A 19,586-nucleotide genomic window follows, 5' to 3' on the forward strand; every position below is an offset into this window, starting at 1 on the left:
TTAATTTACCTGTTAATGACAACATCAAGCCAATAAATCCAGAAATCGGTTGGAAATAACAAAAACAACGGGCAAAAAGGATAGGTACCTGGTTTTTGTGGTGTCAACTAAATAATTGCAAAATGAATTAATGTGCAAGTAAATCGTGGGATTCCCCCGCGATTTTTTGCATTTAAGGATTTTTAAGACTTTTATGGAATGTGGATCCATAATTTTTTATCATAGATCCATAATTTTTGATCATAAATTCATTTGTGTGGGTGTAACATAGACGGTATATTCAGAAAAAGAGAAAGTCAGGTAAACGGTTTTGGAAAATTTGCTACTTTTGGTCTATTCCAATTATTATAATTCCGAAAAAGAAATGCCTAAAATCACCTCTCGCAAGCTGAGAAGTGTATAGAACATCATATAGCGCACCGAGAAAGAAGCCAGGCTCAAACTGAGGGCGTTACATGGCAGGTCCAAAATAGTAACCACGCGAATTGACTGTAGAATGATTAAAAAAATTAACGAAATAGCCCAAAGCAGCACCAGAAAATTGCTTTTTCTAATTCAAAATGATTTTGGAGTAAGTGTGTCACATGGGAAAGTCAGAAAAGTGCTACATAATAACAAGCACTCATCACGAGTGACTAGGTAAAAACCATTGCCCTCCATTCACAATATATAGAAACTATTCAGACTTACTATAGACCAAGGTACATTTATACAAGGTAGAAGTGACAATCAGCTGTATTCTTACTTTTTATTGGAAATGTACCAATGCAAATATTTACATACCTGAATATGTTGTAAGGTGTATACATATAAGTACCTGTACACATTGTAGAATGATCATCAGTTGTGAATAAACCACCGAAGTGTGTAAAAGTGTTCTTGTGTCCTCATCTCCAATCGTGTACATCCTAACAGGTTATGGGCCCAGGCAGAAATACAAGTGTGTGTGCATAAAGTGACAAATAGAGACAACAAGGAAAAAGCAGCAGTGAAAAAGGAAAAATCAACAAACAGTGAGCAGTAAATACATCGTGGGAAAAAAGTGCGCAGCTGTGAAGTGAAAAACGAGGAAAATGAATTCGCTCTACAACATTGCGAAATTGGATGATACCAACTACGACTCATGGAGTCTAAAAGTGAGAAGTGTCCTGGTACATCAAGACTTGTGGTCGGTGGTCAATGGTGAGATGGAGAAGCCTGTTCCAAATGAGAAGAATTCCAGTGAAGTTGCCGCATGGAAAACTATGGATGAGAAGGCTACAGCAACCATCATATTAAGTGCAACGCCGGTGCAGATTTCTCACATCAAGAACTGCACAACAGCGAAGGAGACGTGGGAAGCTCTGAGAGATGTGCACAGACCGAAAGGACCGGTAAGAAAAGTGACCCTCTACAAGCAACTGATCCAGATGCGCATGACAGAAAATGAAGATGTACAGGAGTACATATGCAAGTTTGTGACTATAGTGGAAAAGTTGGCAGAGACTGGAATAGATCTACAGGAGGGGATGTATGTCATCATGCTGTTAGCGAGCCTGCCAACATCATACGAAAATCTAGTTGTTGCACTAGAAGCGAGAGATGAGCTACCAAAGTTAAGTACCCTGAAGATCAAATTGGGTGAGGAATGTGATCGTCGAAAGGTCAACAACAGCGCACAAGGAGACGACGATGTCCAGATTTTTATGGCACACACAAAAAGAAGCAACAAGGGCAGAAATAACGACGCAGGTACCAGTAAGCCGAAAATCATCGCAACTTCAAATGCTTCAATTGTGGGCGTTCAGGACATTACGCCGCACAATGTAGAGACCGAGGTGTAAAAGGCAACGGCGGTGAGCGCACAAGAAAGCGTGTGTACAGCAACAACAACAATGGCAACAGGCGCGCAGGTAACAATAAGAAAAATTTGAAATGCTACAATTGCGGTCGTAGAGGACATGTTGCCGCACAGTGCAGAGAAAAGGGAAAGTCCAGCGAAGAAACACACACACATTCATATGCAGTGCTAAAATCGACGAACGAAAAGTGCGTTTTGAACTCCAGCGTGTGGTGTGTCGACAGCGGAGCATCAAATCACATGTGTTGTGAAAGAGATATGTTCGAGAATTTGGTTGAGCACACAGAAACTATCGATTTGGTTGGCGAAAAGGAAATCGTTGCTAGAGGCAAAGGCAGTGTGTGGCTGGCAGATTGTGACATCATGCTGAAAGATGTGCTGTACGTACCTGAGATGCAGTGCAATCTTATGTCAGTGGGCAAGATCGCAGAAAAGGCAACAGTAAGGTTTGAGAACAGAGGCGCAAGAATTTCAGAAAATGGAAAAACAGTTATGTTCGCCCGAAAACAAGGAAATTTGTTTTTGTACAGCCCGAGGGAGACCAGCAATAAGAAGAAATCCAATGTGAATGCAGACAGGTCACAGAAAATGCGAACATGTTACGAACAAGAGTGTGAAGCATTTTGATGAAAATGGTTAGTCCAGAACATGTTTGATAAACGCCGATAAAAATATAGAATTCAAATGTAGATGTAAATAGTTGATAATATAAAATTAATTAATTATGTAAATATGTATATACTAGAATGTAAGATAATCTATAGTGTGTCTATATTTAAGAAAACATTGTATGTCAATGTAAGTTGTATGTCAACTGTAAATGTAGAAAAGAAAATGTAAATATTTTCATTGAGGAGGAGTATTGGAAATGTACCAATGCAAATATTTACATACCTGAATATGTTGTAAGGTGTATACATATAAGTACCTGTACACATTGTAGAATGATCATCAGTTGTGAATAAACCACCGAAGTGTGTAAAAGTGTTCTTGTGTCCTCATCTCCAATTGTGCATCCCAACACTTTTTTTGTAAATTTAGTTTTCAAAATGTAATAGGGTCTACTCATGAAATTTGAAACTTCGAAATTTCCTACCATAAAATACTGTTTTTCTTCCTAAACGTGTAATAAAAATGAACTCCGACAGTTCTGAATGCTTTATATTTACATTGTCATTCAAATTTGTTCTATTTTGGAGGATTTTCAAAATGTATTTATGTTTTTCCTGAGAAAATTTTTGGAACGACCCTATTATTCAATATTTTCTTTGACAATTAATTTTCAATACCAACAATGTTGTTTTTGTAAATTTGTTAGTTGTTGTAATTCATGCACATACCTTCTATAAATTTACCTTGCTATAGACAACTTTTCACGCCATCTTTAGTATTGTGATGGCTTTATATTTTCTGATGAGACTAAAATTATGTTGTACTATCACAATGTACCTCAAAAAGTATTTGGAAACCCCTTGGAAAACCATGGAAAACAAAAATTTAATACATACCGTAAAGTTCGGAAAATTTTCAGTTATGGTATGGGGTTGTATCCCTCGCCAGGGATAACAATCTTGACGCGATGCGGGGGCTTAAGGTCACAGTTTCCACACTCAACACCCTGGAAGTGTTTAGTTGGGGAACTGTGACCGACCAAAGGTTATCCAAGTAGCGGTCTCCTACTTATTAGAGACCCCCTAACGCCGGGGTGTCAGGCGAAACCGTGCCCATCGGTGTTCTAAGGTTTGCAGTTAGGGTACCAACTGTATTAGAACGGAGCCTCGTTGATACCTGGGCATCTCAACGCAGTATTGGCTTAGTTGTCATGTCCTTGCCATGGTACAGGAGGGCTATGCCATGGTGGACCTCACTTCCCCCACTAAATCTATGACGTATGGAGAGCAAAAATTTAAACAAAAAAAAACCAAAACTAATCCGATTGATGACAACAATGCAATGCCTAAGGACAATTCTTCAGATTTAAAATCTAATACCAAGTCTGGGGCAACCCAGCCAACGGTTGACGGGACGGTAGTGTCGGGAGGGGACGGACCTAAGGTACCCACTCTGGGAGCTGTCACTGACAGTTTGGCTGAACAAAGCCGGAAACTCCTGGAGATACTGGAGCAGACGTTGGCCCTGCGTCTTAGTCAGGGTGGCTATTCTACTGGGGCCGAGGACGGCTCATCGGATGACGAAATGAACACCACAGTCATTCCAGCGACTGTAGTCAACGATGAGTCGGCCTCGACCTCAGTGGAAGCAGCCACCTGTATGAACTCTGGACAACCGATGCACCAGCTACCCAACCATCGGCCGCAGCCGATGTTGCTGGCTCAAAAGGACTGGCTGCTGTTGAGGAAGGAGCTCCGACCAAAATACCGGCCGGAAAAGCTCCCACCACCTCAGATAGCTCTGCTAGTAAATGGGCCAAAAAGAGGAAGGCGTACCACAGAGCAATGCACTTCCTCAGGAAGTTCATTGACAGGGAACCCTCATCTATAACGCTGAGAGAATGCAAGCTGATCAGGATTAATCTCAAGGTAGTGAAAAAGATCGAAAGATCTCACCCTCACTTACCCAAGGGAAAACCTGATATCAGCAAGCTTTCTCTTATTACGGCAAACGAAGAGGTTAGGTCAATGCCTACATCGACTCCCACAGCCCCCAAGGGCCAAACTGGGAGCGATGTTGACATGATCCGTAAACCATCAAATGATTCGCCTCCTTCGACCTCAAAGCTCTCTTCAAAGGGATGTCCCGTCACACAGACAGGGCAAACCTCAAAGAAGAAGGCAGCCAAGCCGAAGGGGACGCATCATAAGAGTTCAAAATCTGGGAAGTCCGACCGAACACCGGTCTCCGCACCTGGGGGAGCACCTACCAAGCCCAATCCATCTCCACCAAAAATCGCGGTGAAGAGAGACAGTTCAATGGAGGAGCCACTCCCCAGTGCTAAGAGGCGCACTTCAGGTCAACAACCCATTATTCATACCTCCCCAGCCGGTTGCCCTAAGACTGGGAACAGGAAAGATGCCGCAGCCAGTTCAACCTCACAAGCTAACTTGGGCCACAAGGAATCTTCCAGTTCCCATCTCAAGACCAACAGCAGAGGAAAAAGAACAAGCAGACCGATGGTACCGGATGAGTTGCGAGCAGCGGTCATCGATAAATCTGACCCTGATTGGATAATCAGAGAGGATCGATGGCTACTTATCGAAACTCGTCTGCGTGACATCGTGTTCGCAGGAGAAGGGGAACCTCCTAAACACACCCAATTTGGCAGTGCCGCTCCATACAGAGGTTAGGGTCATCTGTTGTGAAAATAGGGAATCTCTGGATTTCCTCACTTCCACGATAGAGGGTCTTGGCGAACTCTGGGAGGGATGTCAATTGGCAGTCGTTGGGGTCAACGAGGTCCCTTTCAGAAGAGTGTTGTCAGCTTGGGTGCCACCTCCACCTGTGGATCCCGCGCGCATACTGACCATACTCGGCAGACAAAACCCCAATCTCCGGACCAGCACATGGAATCTGGTCAGCCACAATCCGGAAAATGGAGGTGTTGCCATCAGGGTGTCAATAGACACTCAGGGGCAAGAGTACTTAAGGACTCGTGAGGGCAAACTACACTTTGGTCTAGGATGGATCAGATTCCGCCTAGGACGAAAGTAGTGGAGGAACGGAGGCAGCAGCCGCTTCGCATAATGCAGATTAATCTGCATCACTGCAAAGCGGCTGCTGCTGAACTTCTTCTAGCCCTCAAGAAGTCTGAAGTTGACATCGTCTTAATCCAGGAGCCTTATTTATACAAGAATAAGGTTGCTGGGTTAAACGATAGCAACTACACCACCTTCGCCACATCCAACGGGGACAAGGTAAGAACCTGTGTAGTTGCTAAGAAGAGTCTTAAACTAATATTCCTCTCTAATTTCAGCGGAGGTGATATTACGGCTGTATGGATGGAATGCAGCTCCCATGGAGCCACCATATTCTCGTCCATTTACATGCCATTCGAGAGCCCTGACCCACCGGGTAATGACGTGGAGAAGCTTGTCAAAGAGATGGGTAGCACTTGCCTCATCATCCTAGGATGTGATGCCAATGCTCACCATTTCCACTGGGGCAGCAGAGACACAAATGCCAGAGGTGAGTCCGTATTCGATTTTATCTTAAAATATAATCTCAGAATATGCAACAGGGGAAATAAATACACTTTTCAAAATAGAATCAGGGGGGAGGTTATAGACATAACCCTCACTAATAAAGACGAATCTATTATCAGTGACTGGAGGGTATCGGAAGAGTGCTCCTTTTCGGATCATCGGAAGATATTCTTCCAAGTCTCTGTTAATGGCATTCGACAGCCACCATTTAGAAATCCACGGAAAACCGACTGGAACAAATTCAATGAACTAGTAAGCTCCAAGCTGGGAGTATCACGATACCCCCAAACAGCCACAGAGGTTAATAGTGCAGTGAATCACGTGACAGAGGTTTTGGTGGACAGCTATGAGACCGCCTGCCCACTCACTTACCCAGGCAGAAGATGTCAACCTGTCTGGTGGTCGAAAGATCTGGCTAATCTCAGGAAGATTAGCAGAAGGCTCTACAATAAAGCCAACAAAACGAAGTTGTCCACAGATTGGGAGAACTACAAGGTATCTTTCAATAAGTACAACAGCGAAATAAAGAAGGCTAAACGCAGATCTTGGGTCTGCTTTAGCGAGTCTATAGAGGGAGTAAAGGATGTAGCCAGGTTCCGTAGAGTACTGTCGAAGGACCCTAAATCCATCGGCAGTATCAAGCGGGATGATGGCACATGGACTAACTCCGGTCTAGAAACTCTGGATCTCCTGGCCAAAACCCACTTTCCCAACTGCATGGATGCACCAGATCGCTCAGCCGATCCACCAATGTTTAACCAAGCCACAGGGGAAGTGAGTGTCATCGAGGAGATCATAAGTCACACAAAGATAGCTTGGGCGATAAACACTTTTAAGCCCTTTAAATCACCTGGTCCAGATAGTATCTTCCCTGCTATGCTACAAAATGCATTGGAGGTGTTGATACCACACCTGGATCATATTTATAGGGCCTGTCTACGTCTATCGTTCACACCGGTTCTGTGGAGGGAGGTCACGGTGACATACATCCCCAAAGCGGGGAAGTCAAGTCACACGCTTCCCAAAGACTACAGACCAATCAGCCTATCTTCCTTTCTATTGAAAACGTTAGAAAGACTGCTTGACCTAGGAATAAGGTCCAAACTTGGAAACAGTGTTATTAGTCCTGCCCAACACGCCTACATCAAAGGCAGATCGGTGGAGACTGCACTTAATGAAGTCGTTGGTTTAATCGAGAGGAATATGATGGGCTCAAACTATACGTTAGCAGCGTTTCTAGATATAGAAGGCGCCTTTAATAACGTCAAACTCGAATCCATCCACAATTCACTCTTGAACTTAGGTGTTTCCACTACACTGATCAATTAGATCGATGGAATGCTTAGCGGCAGGATAATCAATTCAAATATCGGTGAGACCTCCATTCGGAAGTCTGTCACCAGGGGCACACCACAAGGAGGTGTATTATCACCACTGCTGTGGCTCCTGGTGATTAACGAAATACTTAAGGAATTTGACCAACTACGTATAAAGACTGTAGCTTATGCTGATGACGTGGTCATAATGATCAACGGGAAGTTCCCACAAACGCTATCGGAACTCATGCAAGGAGCTCTGGACAAATTATCAAGATGGGCACACAACAATGGACTTGGGGTGAACCCATCTAAGACAGAGCTGGTTCTATTTACGAACAAGAGAAAAGTCAAACCATTCACCCTACCAACGCTGGATGGAGTGGCCCTAAAGCTCTCCCTAGAGGCTAAGTACCTTGGCATTATCCTGGACCACCAACTAACGTGGAAAAGGAATGTCGAGGAACGTGCCAAGAGAGGACTTATAGCCCTTTATTCTTGCAAGAACTCTATTGGTAAGAGTTGGGGTTTGAAACCACAGGTCATACACTGGATTTTTACGGCCATAGTTCGCCCCATTCTGACTTATGGTTCACTGGCATCTCTCCTAATTACCGGTGCCATGAAAAGCACTCCACAGGCTGCTCTCAATGTATTACTGGATCTTCATCCGATGAATCTCGTGGTACAGGAGTTGGCAGCAAAGAGTGCTCTCCGACTCAAGGAGTTAAATTCATGGCGTAACTTCGACTACGGCCATGCTGCTATCTTACGAAAATCTGGACTATCGGTGGGTTTGGAGGTAATCAGTGACTATATATCACCACAATTACACTTCGACGACATTGAAGTTCGGATACCTGACAGAGAAGCCTACCTCTACCCGGTATAGAGATTTATACCGACGGATCCAAGATGGAAAAGGGAACAGGAGCGGGCGTCTACAGCGATACCCTCAACTTACGGATCTCGTACAAGCTAAGCGAAAATTGTAGCGTCTTCCAAGCCGAAATCTTTGCGGTCACGAAAGCAGCAGAATTGATTAAAAACATGGAAGGGGATATAGCCGGACCGGTGACTATCTATGTGGATAGCCAAGCGGCCCTAAAATCACTTAGATCCCATTCAATCAAATCTGCTGCGGTCTTGCACTGCAGGAAAGCTTTGGAGGCCCTACGATCAATCGTTACCTTGTGCTGGGTCCCGGGGCATTGCGACATCGAGGGAAATGAAAAGGCGGATGAACTGGCACGTCGCGGATCTGAGTCAAACGACATCGAAATCGATAACTCAATCAGGCCACCCCTGTGTCACTTCATGCGGCTCCTAGAACAAACATACAGGGAGAAGGCTGGTCAGATCTGGAATAACGAACCTGGCTGCAAGGTATCAAAGGCAATCTGGCCCAACCTCTCCAAAAGGAAGACCACTACCCTACTCTCTATGAGAAAACCCGATCTAAAACTAATGATTGGAGTTATCACGGGACACTGCAGGATAAGATCAATGACCTGCAAATGGGATAGAGATGACCCCACGGACTACTGCAGATTATGCGAAGACGAAGAAGAAACAGAGACGATTGAGCACTTATTATGCCGTTGTCCAATGCTCAGGACCAGGAGAGTTCAAACAATGGGTGAACATACGTTATCATCTCTGACAACATTATGCCAAGCCGAGCCGACAACACTGCTTCTTCTCGCCAAGGGTCTGAAGTGGCTTCAACACGAACAAACTACAGCATCTTAATACGGCTAACCTCCTTACTCGCTCTCTCTCTCCTTACAAATAATCTCTCAATCCGTAGCACTTACTTAATCATTCTCAACTATCCTCTAACTTACTTAACTATTCCTTTTTCTACTTCTAAACTCGATATGCTATTATTTCTTTTCTTTTCTCCTACCCTTACTATAGGATGAACACAATGGACCATAAGGTCTCCGAGTGGAGTGGCTGTCCAACACGACAGCTGCGCGTCCTTTAACCTAACCTAACCTATGGGGTTGTATACCAAGCAGTGACGTTGGTAAAATCCTGATTTTGGAAGAAAGAATGACAGGAGGTTTATTTAGATGTTTTTAGAAAAGATTTAACCAAAAGCGTCAAGAAATTTGGGATTGTTGGCCCTGAAAATTCAAACAAATTGCAATATGAGTACTACCAAGACAACGACCCTAAGCATAAATCTAATTTATGTAGGACTTGGTTGTTATACAACTGTACCAAAGTCATTTACAGCCCGCTCCAGTGTCTAGATATTAACCACATCGAAAATTCATAGGTACACCTGATGGAAAAAGTCGGGAATAGGTCGCCCACTAACCTGGGGGACTAAATAAAATGCAATAAAGAAAAATGGCTAAAAAATACCATTGCAATATAGTCCGGTCAAAATAGACATTGAAATAGCAAAAATTCCCACAGAGCTGAATTTTGGTGGAAAAAAATTATTAAGGTCAAATTTGTAGATAATTTTCCTGTCTACAATATTTACTTTAGTCGCTTTTTGATTAGATCAACCGTTTTCAAAAAATAAATCCGAAAACCTAAAAAACCCTTAAAATTTGACCTTTGACCCCGAATAATTATTTTTGCACACATGGGATCGATGGGGACTTTTAGAACGTTGCTTCTAATGGCTAACCCTAGCTCTCCACCAAAATTCAGCTTTGTGGGAATTTTTGCTATTTCCCCCTTATACGCATGTCTATTTTGACCGGACTAATATGACATTCCGAAACTTATTTATTAAATTCAGATACGTTTACAAGCTGTTTTTGATGCTAAATGTGGGCATACGAAATATTAGAACCAACTTTTCGAAAAATACCGTGAAAGACTGAAAAGTTGTGAATTTTGCAATTCTTTAGTTGACAGTGCAAATAATGAATTGTACTCATTTTTGTTAATTTTAAGAAAATGTTTAGTGAAATTTAGCTACTTATTATTTTATTATATTAATAAACATGTGTAAGAATTGTATGGTTAACAAAAATATTAATAATGATATTTATTTATACCAATAAAATGATGTTTTATTTAAAATTTTGTAATAATTTTGGTTTTGCAATAATTTAGTTGACTAACTGTATGTATAAATACATATAACTATTATTATTTCTGTAAATAGGAATTGTTCCATAGATGTTGGGTTCCTGTAGAAGTTATAATACTGCAACTGGATCTTAGTTGTATAGAACGTTTTGCCTTTGAAGAAACCACTTACTATCAGAAACAGCTGGAAGATGTTAATGTAGGACTATACTCAGGTGTTTGTGCTCTAGGTTTTTGTGCACACATGAAAAGGGAAAAGGTGTCTAGTGATTCTTTGCAATGAGGGAATTCGTTCGGAATCTCTGGGTTTAAAAGGTATCTAGAGAGGCCTGAGTTGGGATAGGATGCATCTGCATCTATGTGGGCCTGGTGAATTGCTCGTTTATGGTTTCCTTATTGGGTAGGTATATTTATTTATAACTAATAAATTAGAATGCAAAAAGTCTTTCAGACCAAAAAATTTGCATTACCATTAAATACAAACATTTTTGGTGATTACTCTAAAATCATTAGGTCTGTTCGATAACCCAAAAGTTTGTACAAACTTTTACAAAATGCTGTACGATAACAAACTTGTTCAATAAAAGTGAAATGATAAGATGTTGCAAGTACTTGCAAGAATTTGCAATATATGTATTTTACTAGCGAAGTTATCGAAATTTCATATACAAACTAAAAACTTTATTTAATTGAATTAACCGACCTAACATGACCTACGGAGTTTTGTATTGAAAAAGTGAATTCTAGCGAAGTCCCACACACCTAACCAATATGCTACGATCGTTTCGCTGGTGGTTTAATTCAGCTCATCAGGTTGTTACTATGGTTTCCTTGTCTTTTATTGGTTGTTTCGTCCGCTAAGGATGAGTTTGAATTTCGTGTAGCATTTGCAATATCATCGTTAATTGTAACGACTTTGACCATTTTTGGAGACGGTGACAATGCGAAGACCTGCCCAACAATTGCCGATTAAAGTAACCCGCTTTCATTTTCGGATCCGTCTAGCTGACGTCGCAAGTTCAAGATAAATTTGTCTGTTACCATATTTTCAGCTTATGCTGAACGATTTACCTGTTGTGGGGTCATTAGGGGTTTTCGACGAAGCCTATAATATTTGCAGATTGGTGTTGTTAAAAAATGAGGTGCAAACGGGAACTACGGCTGCTTTATAAGTAGTAAAGGCCTGAGTACATAAGCTGCCTTGCCTGATTGCCTTGCTTTCCTGCTTCATTTCTGACATAATAAAAATAAAAGAATAAAGAAGGCTGAGCAAATTTCGAACTGGGTTGCCCTTTTCTATTTTATTCTTTTATCAGAAGCAAGAAAGGTAAGCAGGCAAGGCAGCTTATGTACTCACCCCTTAAAGGCCTGCGTACATAAGCTGCTCTGCCTGATTGCCTTGCTTTCCTGCTTCATTTTTGACATAATAAAAATAAAAGAATAAAGAAGGCCGAGGAAATTTCGAACTGGGTTGCCCTTTTCTTTTTTATTCTTTTATCAGAAGGAAGCAAGGTAACCAGGCAAAGCAGCTTATGTACGCAGGCCTTAAGTGCTTGTCTTTCCTCCAGTGGTACCCGAGATTGTTTTGAGTACCTTAATTTATTTTTGGCCTATGGATTTTACAGCGACTGCAAGTTTCGTGGTAAGGAGGTTGTTGAAGATGTAGCCCAGTATTTTCGGGGTTTTCAGTATCCTCCCAACTTGCTTATTTCATGAGGTGAAGATGGTTGCCGCGGATTTTGGCGCTGCTAGCTGTAACTTTTTTTCCTTCAAAAAATGGATGTTGAGTTAGACATTGTTGTTGTAATAACAGTATTTGATATGTTCGTTTTTCTGCTTAATCTGGCTCTGGGTCTATATCCAGTTCTGCAAATGTGGCTGCCTCGATGGTTTGTAGCCACAAAGCTACTGGAGTTAGTTGAGTAGGTTTGACAGGACAGTTGAAAAGCTGTGGTATATGGGGTATGTTTTTCGAGTACCGCATTTACACGATAGCTATTTTTTATTGCTGGCCAAAACACTATGGTTTCGGGCCAATTCGGTACAAAAGAACGCGCTACCATGGGATTTGCTGTTTGTTCCATCTGTGACTGCATCCGTGCAATGCTATTTAAACCAGCTTGATAGGCTTGTTGATCTAGGGCAATGGTGCACAAGAAGAGAATGCTATTTTGGGTTTTTGTATGGGAAAGAGAGTTGTAGTTAACTTTTTCGTAAAGACGCGTGCATGGCTGATCTAGGGTTTCTCTCTTGTAACGGTGGATCTCTTTTTAGTTCATGACAACCATATGGTGATTAGGATGGCTCTCACGGAACGCCCGAGCAAGTACTGCAACGAAAGCGCCATTGTGATGCTGTACTGCATGGGTGACCAAGAAGAGAACAGACAAAAATATGAATGTAGTCCAACTATTGGCAACTTATGACTGTGTGTTTTAACCATAGATGGTCAAAATTACTCTTAAATACGCTTTAAGAGAAAAATTAAAACAGCCTTTTTGTTGGCATTTTTACGTTTTTTAATATTTTAAGACAAAGACAGCATCCAAACAATTATAAAAAAAAAAACAATTTTATTAAAAAAACAATAACAAAACAATCCGTAAATGTTTATTTATGTTGTAACAACGAAAAATAAAACCAACCACAGCAACGCTGGCGTGCGAGAAAGCCCATCTATGGTTTTAACGCACGCACGCTACAAAACAAATCAAAACATTATCTCTCTTTCGTACGCTCTTTCTATGCATTCGGGTCGTATGTGTGTAAATTGCCGACAAATTTCGGCACCGCCGTGCCAAAGAAGAACACATTTGCTGTACTGGAAGAGTCTTCCTCGGGCGTCCTCATTGATCTCCAAAACGTAGAGCTATATATCGAGCCCTTCCCGCGAAAAAGGTGTAAGCGACAAAAAGCTAATTTTACAGGAGACGATTTTTATTGAATAACTTTTGATATAACCAAAATTGTTTATTCAAATTTGGTATACTTCTGTTATTAAATCCTATTTACTGAAAAAATAAAAATATTGTGGAATATCTTCAATATAACGGTAGTTTGTGTCGCTTACATCTTTTTCGCTGTCACGGAATAAGGTTTTACTTTGAGAAGTGGCGGTTACATCAAAAAAAAATATTTGAAACAAATCATTTTTAGAGTAATTCTTATATACAATTTAAAAAAAAGCACACTAATTTTATAGCAAGTATTTATTCGAAGAATTATAAGATTAAAACGTATTTCTTGTAATATAGTTGAATAACGACATGGTATGTAAATGTGCAATTTGATGTAAGCGACAATTCGCTGTCACAAACAAATGTACACAAAAAGCAAAAATGGCGCTTACATCAAAATTGTTTTTGCTCTAATTTCGTAACGGTACATGGCTGAGTTCTAAAAATTTGGGAGATGGTGTGTTGGAATATTCTTCATAGATTTCCGTAAAAAAACGAAAATCGAAAAAATGTCGCTTAAATCTTTTTCGCGGGAAGGGCTCGATATCTGCTCAGCCAGCGCTATACCCCTCTGGTCGTTTTCGAAGAGCAACGAGATGCCGTCTGGACCCAGGGCCTTGGATGGTTCTGCTCGCTGCACTGATTTCGTCAGAGGTAAAGAGGAGGGGAAGCTTTGTGCTGGTCTTCTTCGCCCTCCTATGGGCAGATCTTTTTGCGTTGTTCTGCATGGTGGGGTGTACAACAAACTTTTGTCAGAACTTTAGTGCTATCTATTACATCAGTACTTCCGAAAGTTACAGCTACATCTCCCGATTATACTTTGGACCAGTTAGATTAGGTGGCCCAGAGCTTATGTGAGTCAGCATAACAGCCTTCAAGATGACTCAACCATATATCTCCTCCGTGAGAGTGGAAATCCTAGGGTCATCTGGGCACATATCGCACCTCATCAACAAAAGGGAAGCAACTCAACTGTTCATACTTAACTAGTAACTCTGAGTACACGAAGAGTGAAATAACGGTATTTTTTTGACGAAAGAGTCGACAAACCAATGTGACATTTTTACAGTGGATGGAGTTGATCATTATCTATCGTTTTTTATTAAAAAGTGAAAATTTCCAAATTTTGAGTTACTACCCTTTTTTTGAACAGGTGCGATATGTTTTAACTCATCGCGCTGTACTGCATTGGGCCTCCAATGGGGATTCTGCCTACTGGGATGAAACGTTTTACCGTCCGGAGAATTATAGCTCTCAGTGTTCTCTCTCTACAAACTCAACTACAAACCCTTCAGAAGGCAACGGGAAACCACTGAATTAATTTCCCTTCAAAATCATGCAATATGAACAACACAAATCAAAACACACGGCCTTTAGTCTCCGGCCAAACGAGGGTGCTAAGAATCCCCGGAGGTAAAAATAACCAAAAACTAAAAATTGGGATCTGGAATGTCCGAAGCCTATACGAAGTTGGCAAATTGAATAACACCATCAATGAAATGAATCGACTCAAAATTGATATACTAGGTGTCAGTGAAACTTGGTGGACAGAAAGCGGCAATTTTGAGTCCCAAAACGCCTTGGTATACCATTCTGGAAATATGGAGGGAATACACAGAAGAGGGGTTGGCATTGCAGATTGTGTAGTTGGATATGTTCCGATGTCAGAGAGAACAATGATGGTTAAAATCTCAGCAAAACCCATAAATTTAAACATTATACAGGTATATGCCCCTACATGTGATGGAAACAACGACGAGATTGACATTTTTTATGAAGAAATTAGTGAACTACTAAAAATGACGAAATCAAAATATGGACTTGGTGAAAGAAACGAAGGAGGAGACAAAAAAGAAAGAATAAATACCATAAAATAAATATTGAAATACTCAGAAATACAACAGCCAGAAATGAAATAAAAGAACAAATAAACAACAAACTTAAAGATATCGATGCAAACGATGCAGACAATATATGGAACAAGGTGAAGGATGCGATATGCAAAGTAATAAAAAGCTACATAGGAACCCACACAAGAAGAACCCAAGAGGAATGTAATAATATCTATGTAATGATCGCTTTACATCCGAATATCGGATTCGCAAATAAAGAAGAAGAAGAAGTTCTCTCTCCTGGCATGTCACATGAGGTGGTGGTTATAGACTGATGGCATTGTCAATCTCATTCATAAAACCATGCCAGTTGGCTTTTTACACTCTATGAATGAGTGTTTCTCCGACTCCACGAAGTCGAAACCATAGTGTTTCGGGCAGCGGCTGCCAACCCAGTATCAAACCTATACTTCTATGTAGGTTTCATGCTGATACAACAACAACAATAACCGTTATGACTACAGGGATATGATCCGTTGCTATAGTGATCCGGGTTTGCCAAGTTGTTAGTAATAGGAGCGTCGTGCTGACGTTAGAGATACCAGGGGAACTTGTGCATGGCCTGGTGGCGAGAAATCTGAGTACTCGTAGTCTGGTCCGCTATTAAGTTGCCATGCGAGTCCAGATAGTTGCGAAAACCATAGCTCCTGATTAACGTTGAAAAATTGAAATTCAGTTGTCACCCTGAAAGATATGGGAGATGGAGGGCTGATAACCTGGACCTAGGCTGTTCACTGGCAGAATGTACACATTACAATTTCCACCTCTGAATCGACATTCGGAACTGAGATGACCATTGTCACGATTATGTTGTCAGATGGGTTAGATTCGGGAAGGTACTCGTATATGATCCTGTAGTTTACGTGACGATTAATTATGAACGCAAGACCACCACCATTACCCCTTTCCCTATCCCGTCTGACAATGACATAACCATTAGTTGTTAATTTGATCTGCTTTATCGCTGCTATTGGTATACATAGAAATAGTTAAGGCCTGGGTACATAAGCTGCCTCACCTGATTTGCCTTGCTTTCCTGCTTCATTTCTGACATAATAAAAATAAAAGAATAAAGAAGGCCGAACAAATTTCTTCTTTTTTATTATCAGAAGCGAGCAAGGCAAGCAGGCGAGGCAGCTTATTGCACGTTTATATATAACCGGATTTAACAAACCCACTGGGTTTCAAATGTCAACTCCTTTGCATGTACGTCAAATAAATCCTCATTAAGAATGTTAATACCCCGTTTATATATAACCGAATTTAACAAACCCACTGGGTTTTAAATGTCAATTCCATTGCTTATATTTCAAACAAATCCTCATAAAGAAGGTTAACCCTGCAAAAAGCTCTAATATAAACAGCACATAACCCAGCAAAAGGCTATAATATAAACATGGCCTTACAGTACGTTTATATAACCGGATTTAACAAACCCACTGGGTTTTAAATGTCAATTCCATTGCGTATACGTCAAATAAATCCTCATTAAGAAGGTTATCCCACCAAAAATCTATAATATAAACAGCCTATTATGTACCCAGGCCTTTAATTCCACACTTTTGTTCGGGATCCCATTGCAATTCAGCCGAAGGGTCTTGGGTATGTGTGATAAAATGTATACTTTTATTCACGGAATTTCGGAATGGTTTTGCAATTGCCCTGGGTAACCAGAACAATTTTCTATTTATAGACAATTTCTCTGTCCTTTGTAAACACCGGTAAACATGTTGGTCCGACACAAAATTTGGATACTCTAGAAAAATGTCAAAACTGAGTTATTCACCAAAAAATTGGTTAATTCCTTATTTTAATAATTCAAAATTTTCTGTAAATAATCCCTAAAACTAAATTAAAATAACTTACTGAAACAAATTATGGACCAAAGAAAATGTATATTTTGGAAGACATCGTATTGATTATAAATGATAGTTGTTGTGCCTTGACAATCTTTGTCATCAATCAGTTTTTACAAATATTTCACGAAGTTGTTAAATTTTTCCTAATATTGTTTATGGTATATTCCATTGGTATGGCGATTTTTGATTTTGTAAGTTTGATCTCGGTGAAAAACACTTTTGCTTTAGAATAAAACGTTTTTTATTGAATTCTTTTGATATTTCAGTGGGATGCCGTCCTAGAGGGACGTTTACAATCTTCCAATGATTTGTTTCGTCGCATTTCTCGAACGCCACCGCCTCCAAATAATGCTATCGACATTGACGTAGAACACATTCCGCGTAATCCACCACCAAGCCGTAATAGTTTAATAGCTCAGTTGGAACAAGAAGTTGAACAGTCAAATCGTGATGTAAAACATTTGCTGCAATCTGAAACTGAATTTGAACAATTCATTAAAGCAGAATTAAGAAGTTCTCAAATGTCTTTGGACATACAGCCAAGATCATCATATTTTGAACATTTACCCAATACTGCTCGAGTTGTGGCAGAAGAAGATATGACAAAGAAGGAACTAAATGAAGAGGATATTCGTGAGAATAAAGGAACGTAATAACAGAACATTTTTGAATATATTGTTTAAATATATCGACTCTCAATGGGTAGAAAAGGTTAGGTTAGGTTTTAGGATGCGTAGCTGCTGTAATGGCAGCCACTCCACTCGGAGATCTTGGGGTCCATTGTGACCATCCTGAATGTTGAAACGGATTATAGATGTGGTTGTGATATAAAGGAGATGTAGATGTGTGCTGGTAGTTGTGGATAGATGAAGATTGTGAGTGATGTGGTTGTAGATGCGTAGAATCAAATGGTTCAGGTGTGGTGGTGATGTGAAGGTTATGGCGGGTGTGAGGTGATGACGAGTGAGATGTAATGATGTATAGGCGATGTCTGTAGATAAAGGCTATTCCAAGGAGTACGTTTTAACGTGGGGAAGGAACAATTTACCTCAATACATTTCGTGGTGGAGGTGGTATAAAAAATTCGTCCGAAGTTGGCGCCGTTTTTATACCCTCAGTATTTATGCTAACGAGGGTATATACTAGGCCGGGGCTATTTGAAAACCTTAATGAGCCCTTCGCGTTTCTGATTCCTGGGATTGAACTGAACAAAAAAGTCCACTAGACCATAGGTCTACCGCGAAAACCGAGCCTCCCGATTTTGACTTTAAGTTTTTTATCCACGTTTTTTGGACATTTTATCATATAAAGGCCAAACCATTGAGATTTTCGATCCAATACATAGACAAAAATTGTAGCCAAGGCGGTGATTAAGAACTCTCTAATATATCGCAAAAGCATTGGAATGCTTTTTCAGGCAGTTTTGGTCTTGAGAAAGTGCAAACTTTTCAGAAAATATCGATAAATGGCACTGTGCTACAAAAGTTGACCAGAAAAATAATCAAGCGTTCTGATGCAAAATTCTATCGTGTTGGAATCCATGGACAACGAAAATGCCTTTAGTACGTTTTGATCACTTCGTTTTATTTTTTTATAACGGAAAAAGTAGTGAAAATCTGGGTTTCTTACATTTTCAAATTTAAACGGGCATATCTTCTTTTTTTCACAACGGATTTCTATTGATGCTTCTTCCTTGTAAAGGGGTGAATAATATCTTTCGAACAAGTTATTATTGTTTTTAATCGGTTCACAAATGGCTAAGTGGTTTCTGTCTGAAAACCCTCACAAAAAAAACTATAACTGAATTTCCCATAATTTTCAAAAATATTACGTTTTGTTTGTTTTGTTCAATATTTATTTTGATAATTGTGAGAAATTCAGTTATAGTTTTTCTGTGGGGGTTTTCAGACATATACCACTATATCTTAGCCATTTGTAAACCGATTAAAAAAATAATATCTTGTTCGAAAGATATTATTCACCCCTTTACAAGGAAGAAGGATCAATAGAAATCCGGTAGGAAGAAGGATCAATAGAAATCCGGTAGACCTATGGTCTAGTGGACTTTTTTGCTCAGTTCAATCCCAGGAATCAGAAACGCGAAGGGCCCATTAAGTTTTTTTCCTTCCATACAAATCGCCCCACCCTAGTATATACACTTTCATACGGGCAAAATGTGCCTCATCGAAATAATGGTTTTAGACCCCAAGTATGTTTGGACGAAATGTGTTTCAGACAATTTGGAGTCGGTCCACTCCTTCCGGTACCTCTCACACAAAAGTTCGAAATTTTGTGCGCCCGATAACTCTTGAGGGGAGTAACCGATTTGGTCCATACTTTGCAAATCGTGAAATTTCTACCAAATTTAGATGAGGTTCCAATGTGGACTCTATCGGTCCACGCCTTCGGGTACCTCCCACACAAAATTTGGGAAAAGTTCAGTTTAGGACCTGCTCTCGAATCGTTTTGATTTTTGTTGTAACAACTTTTATTCACGGCCGC

At 40.5% G+C, this 19,586-nt stretch overlaps 1 protein-coding gene across 1 annotated transcript; it reads left to right on the top strand.

The window, feature by feature from the left end:
- Window positions 1-17,018: 17,018 nt before the first annotated feature.
- On the top strand, window positions 17,019-17,739 carry LOC141391188 (uncharacterized). Its single transcript, XM_073964100.1, has 2 exons — window positions 17,019-17,275; window positions 17,351-17,739. The coding sequence occupies exons 1-2, from the start codon at window positions 17,117-17,119 to the stop codon at window positions 17,735-17,737; spliced, it is 546 nt and encodes a 181-aa protein (XP_073820201.1). The 5' UTR covers window positions 17,019-17,116; the 3' UTR covers window positions 17,738-17,739.
- Window positions 17,740-19,586: the final 1,847 nt, after the last annotated feature.

Source organism: Musca autumnalis, unplaced genomic scaffold, assembly GCF_047663935.1.
Source record: "Musca autumnalis isolate F117 unplaced genomic scaffold, ASM4766393v1 scaffold_1, whole genome shotgun sequence".
NCBI classification, from domain to species: domain Eukaryota; kingdom Metazoa; phylum Arthropoda; class Insecta; order Diptera; family Muscidae; genus Musca; species Musca autumnalis.

Coding starts and splice junctions, on each gene's coding strand:
- LOC141391188 (XM_073964100.1), top strand. CDS start 17,117: ATGTATATTTTGGAAGACATCGTATTGATTATAAATGATAGTTGTTGT. Junction 17,276..17,350: donor GTATGGCGATTTTTGATTTT/GTAAGTTTGATC, acceptor TTGATATTTCAG/TGGGATGCCGTCCTAGAGGG.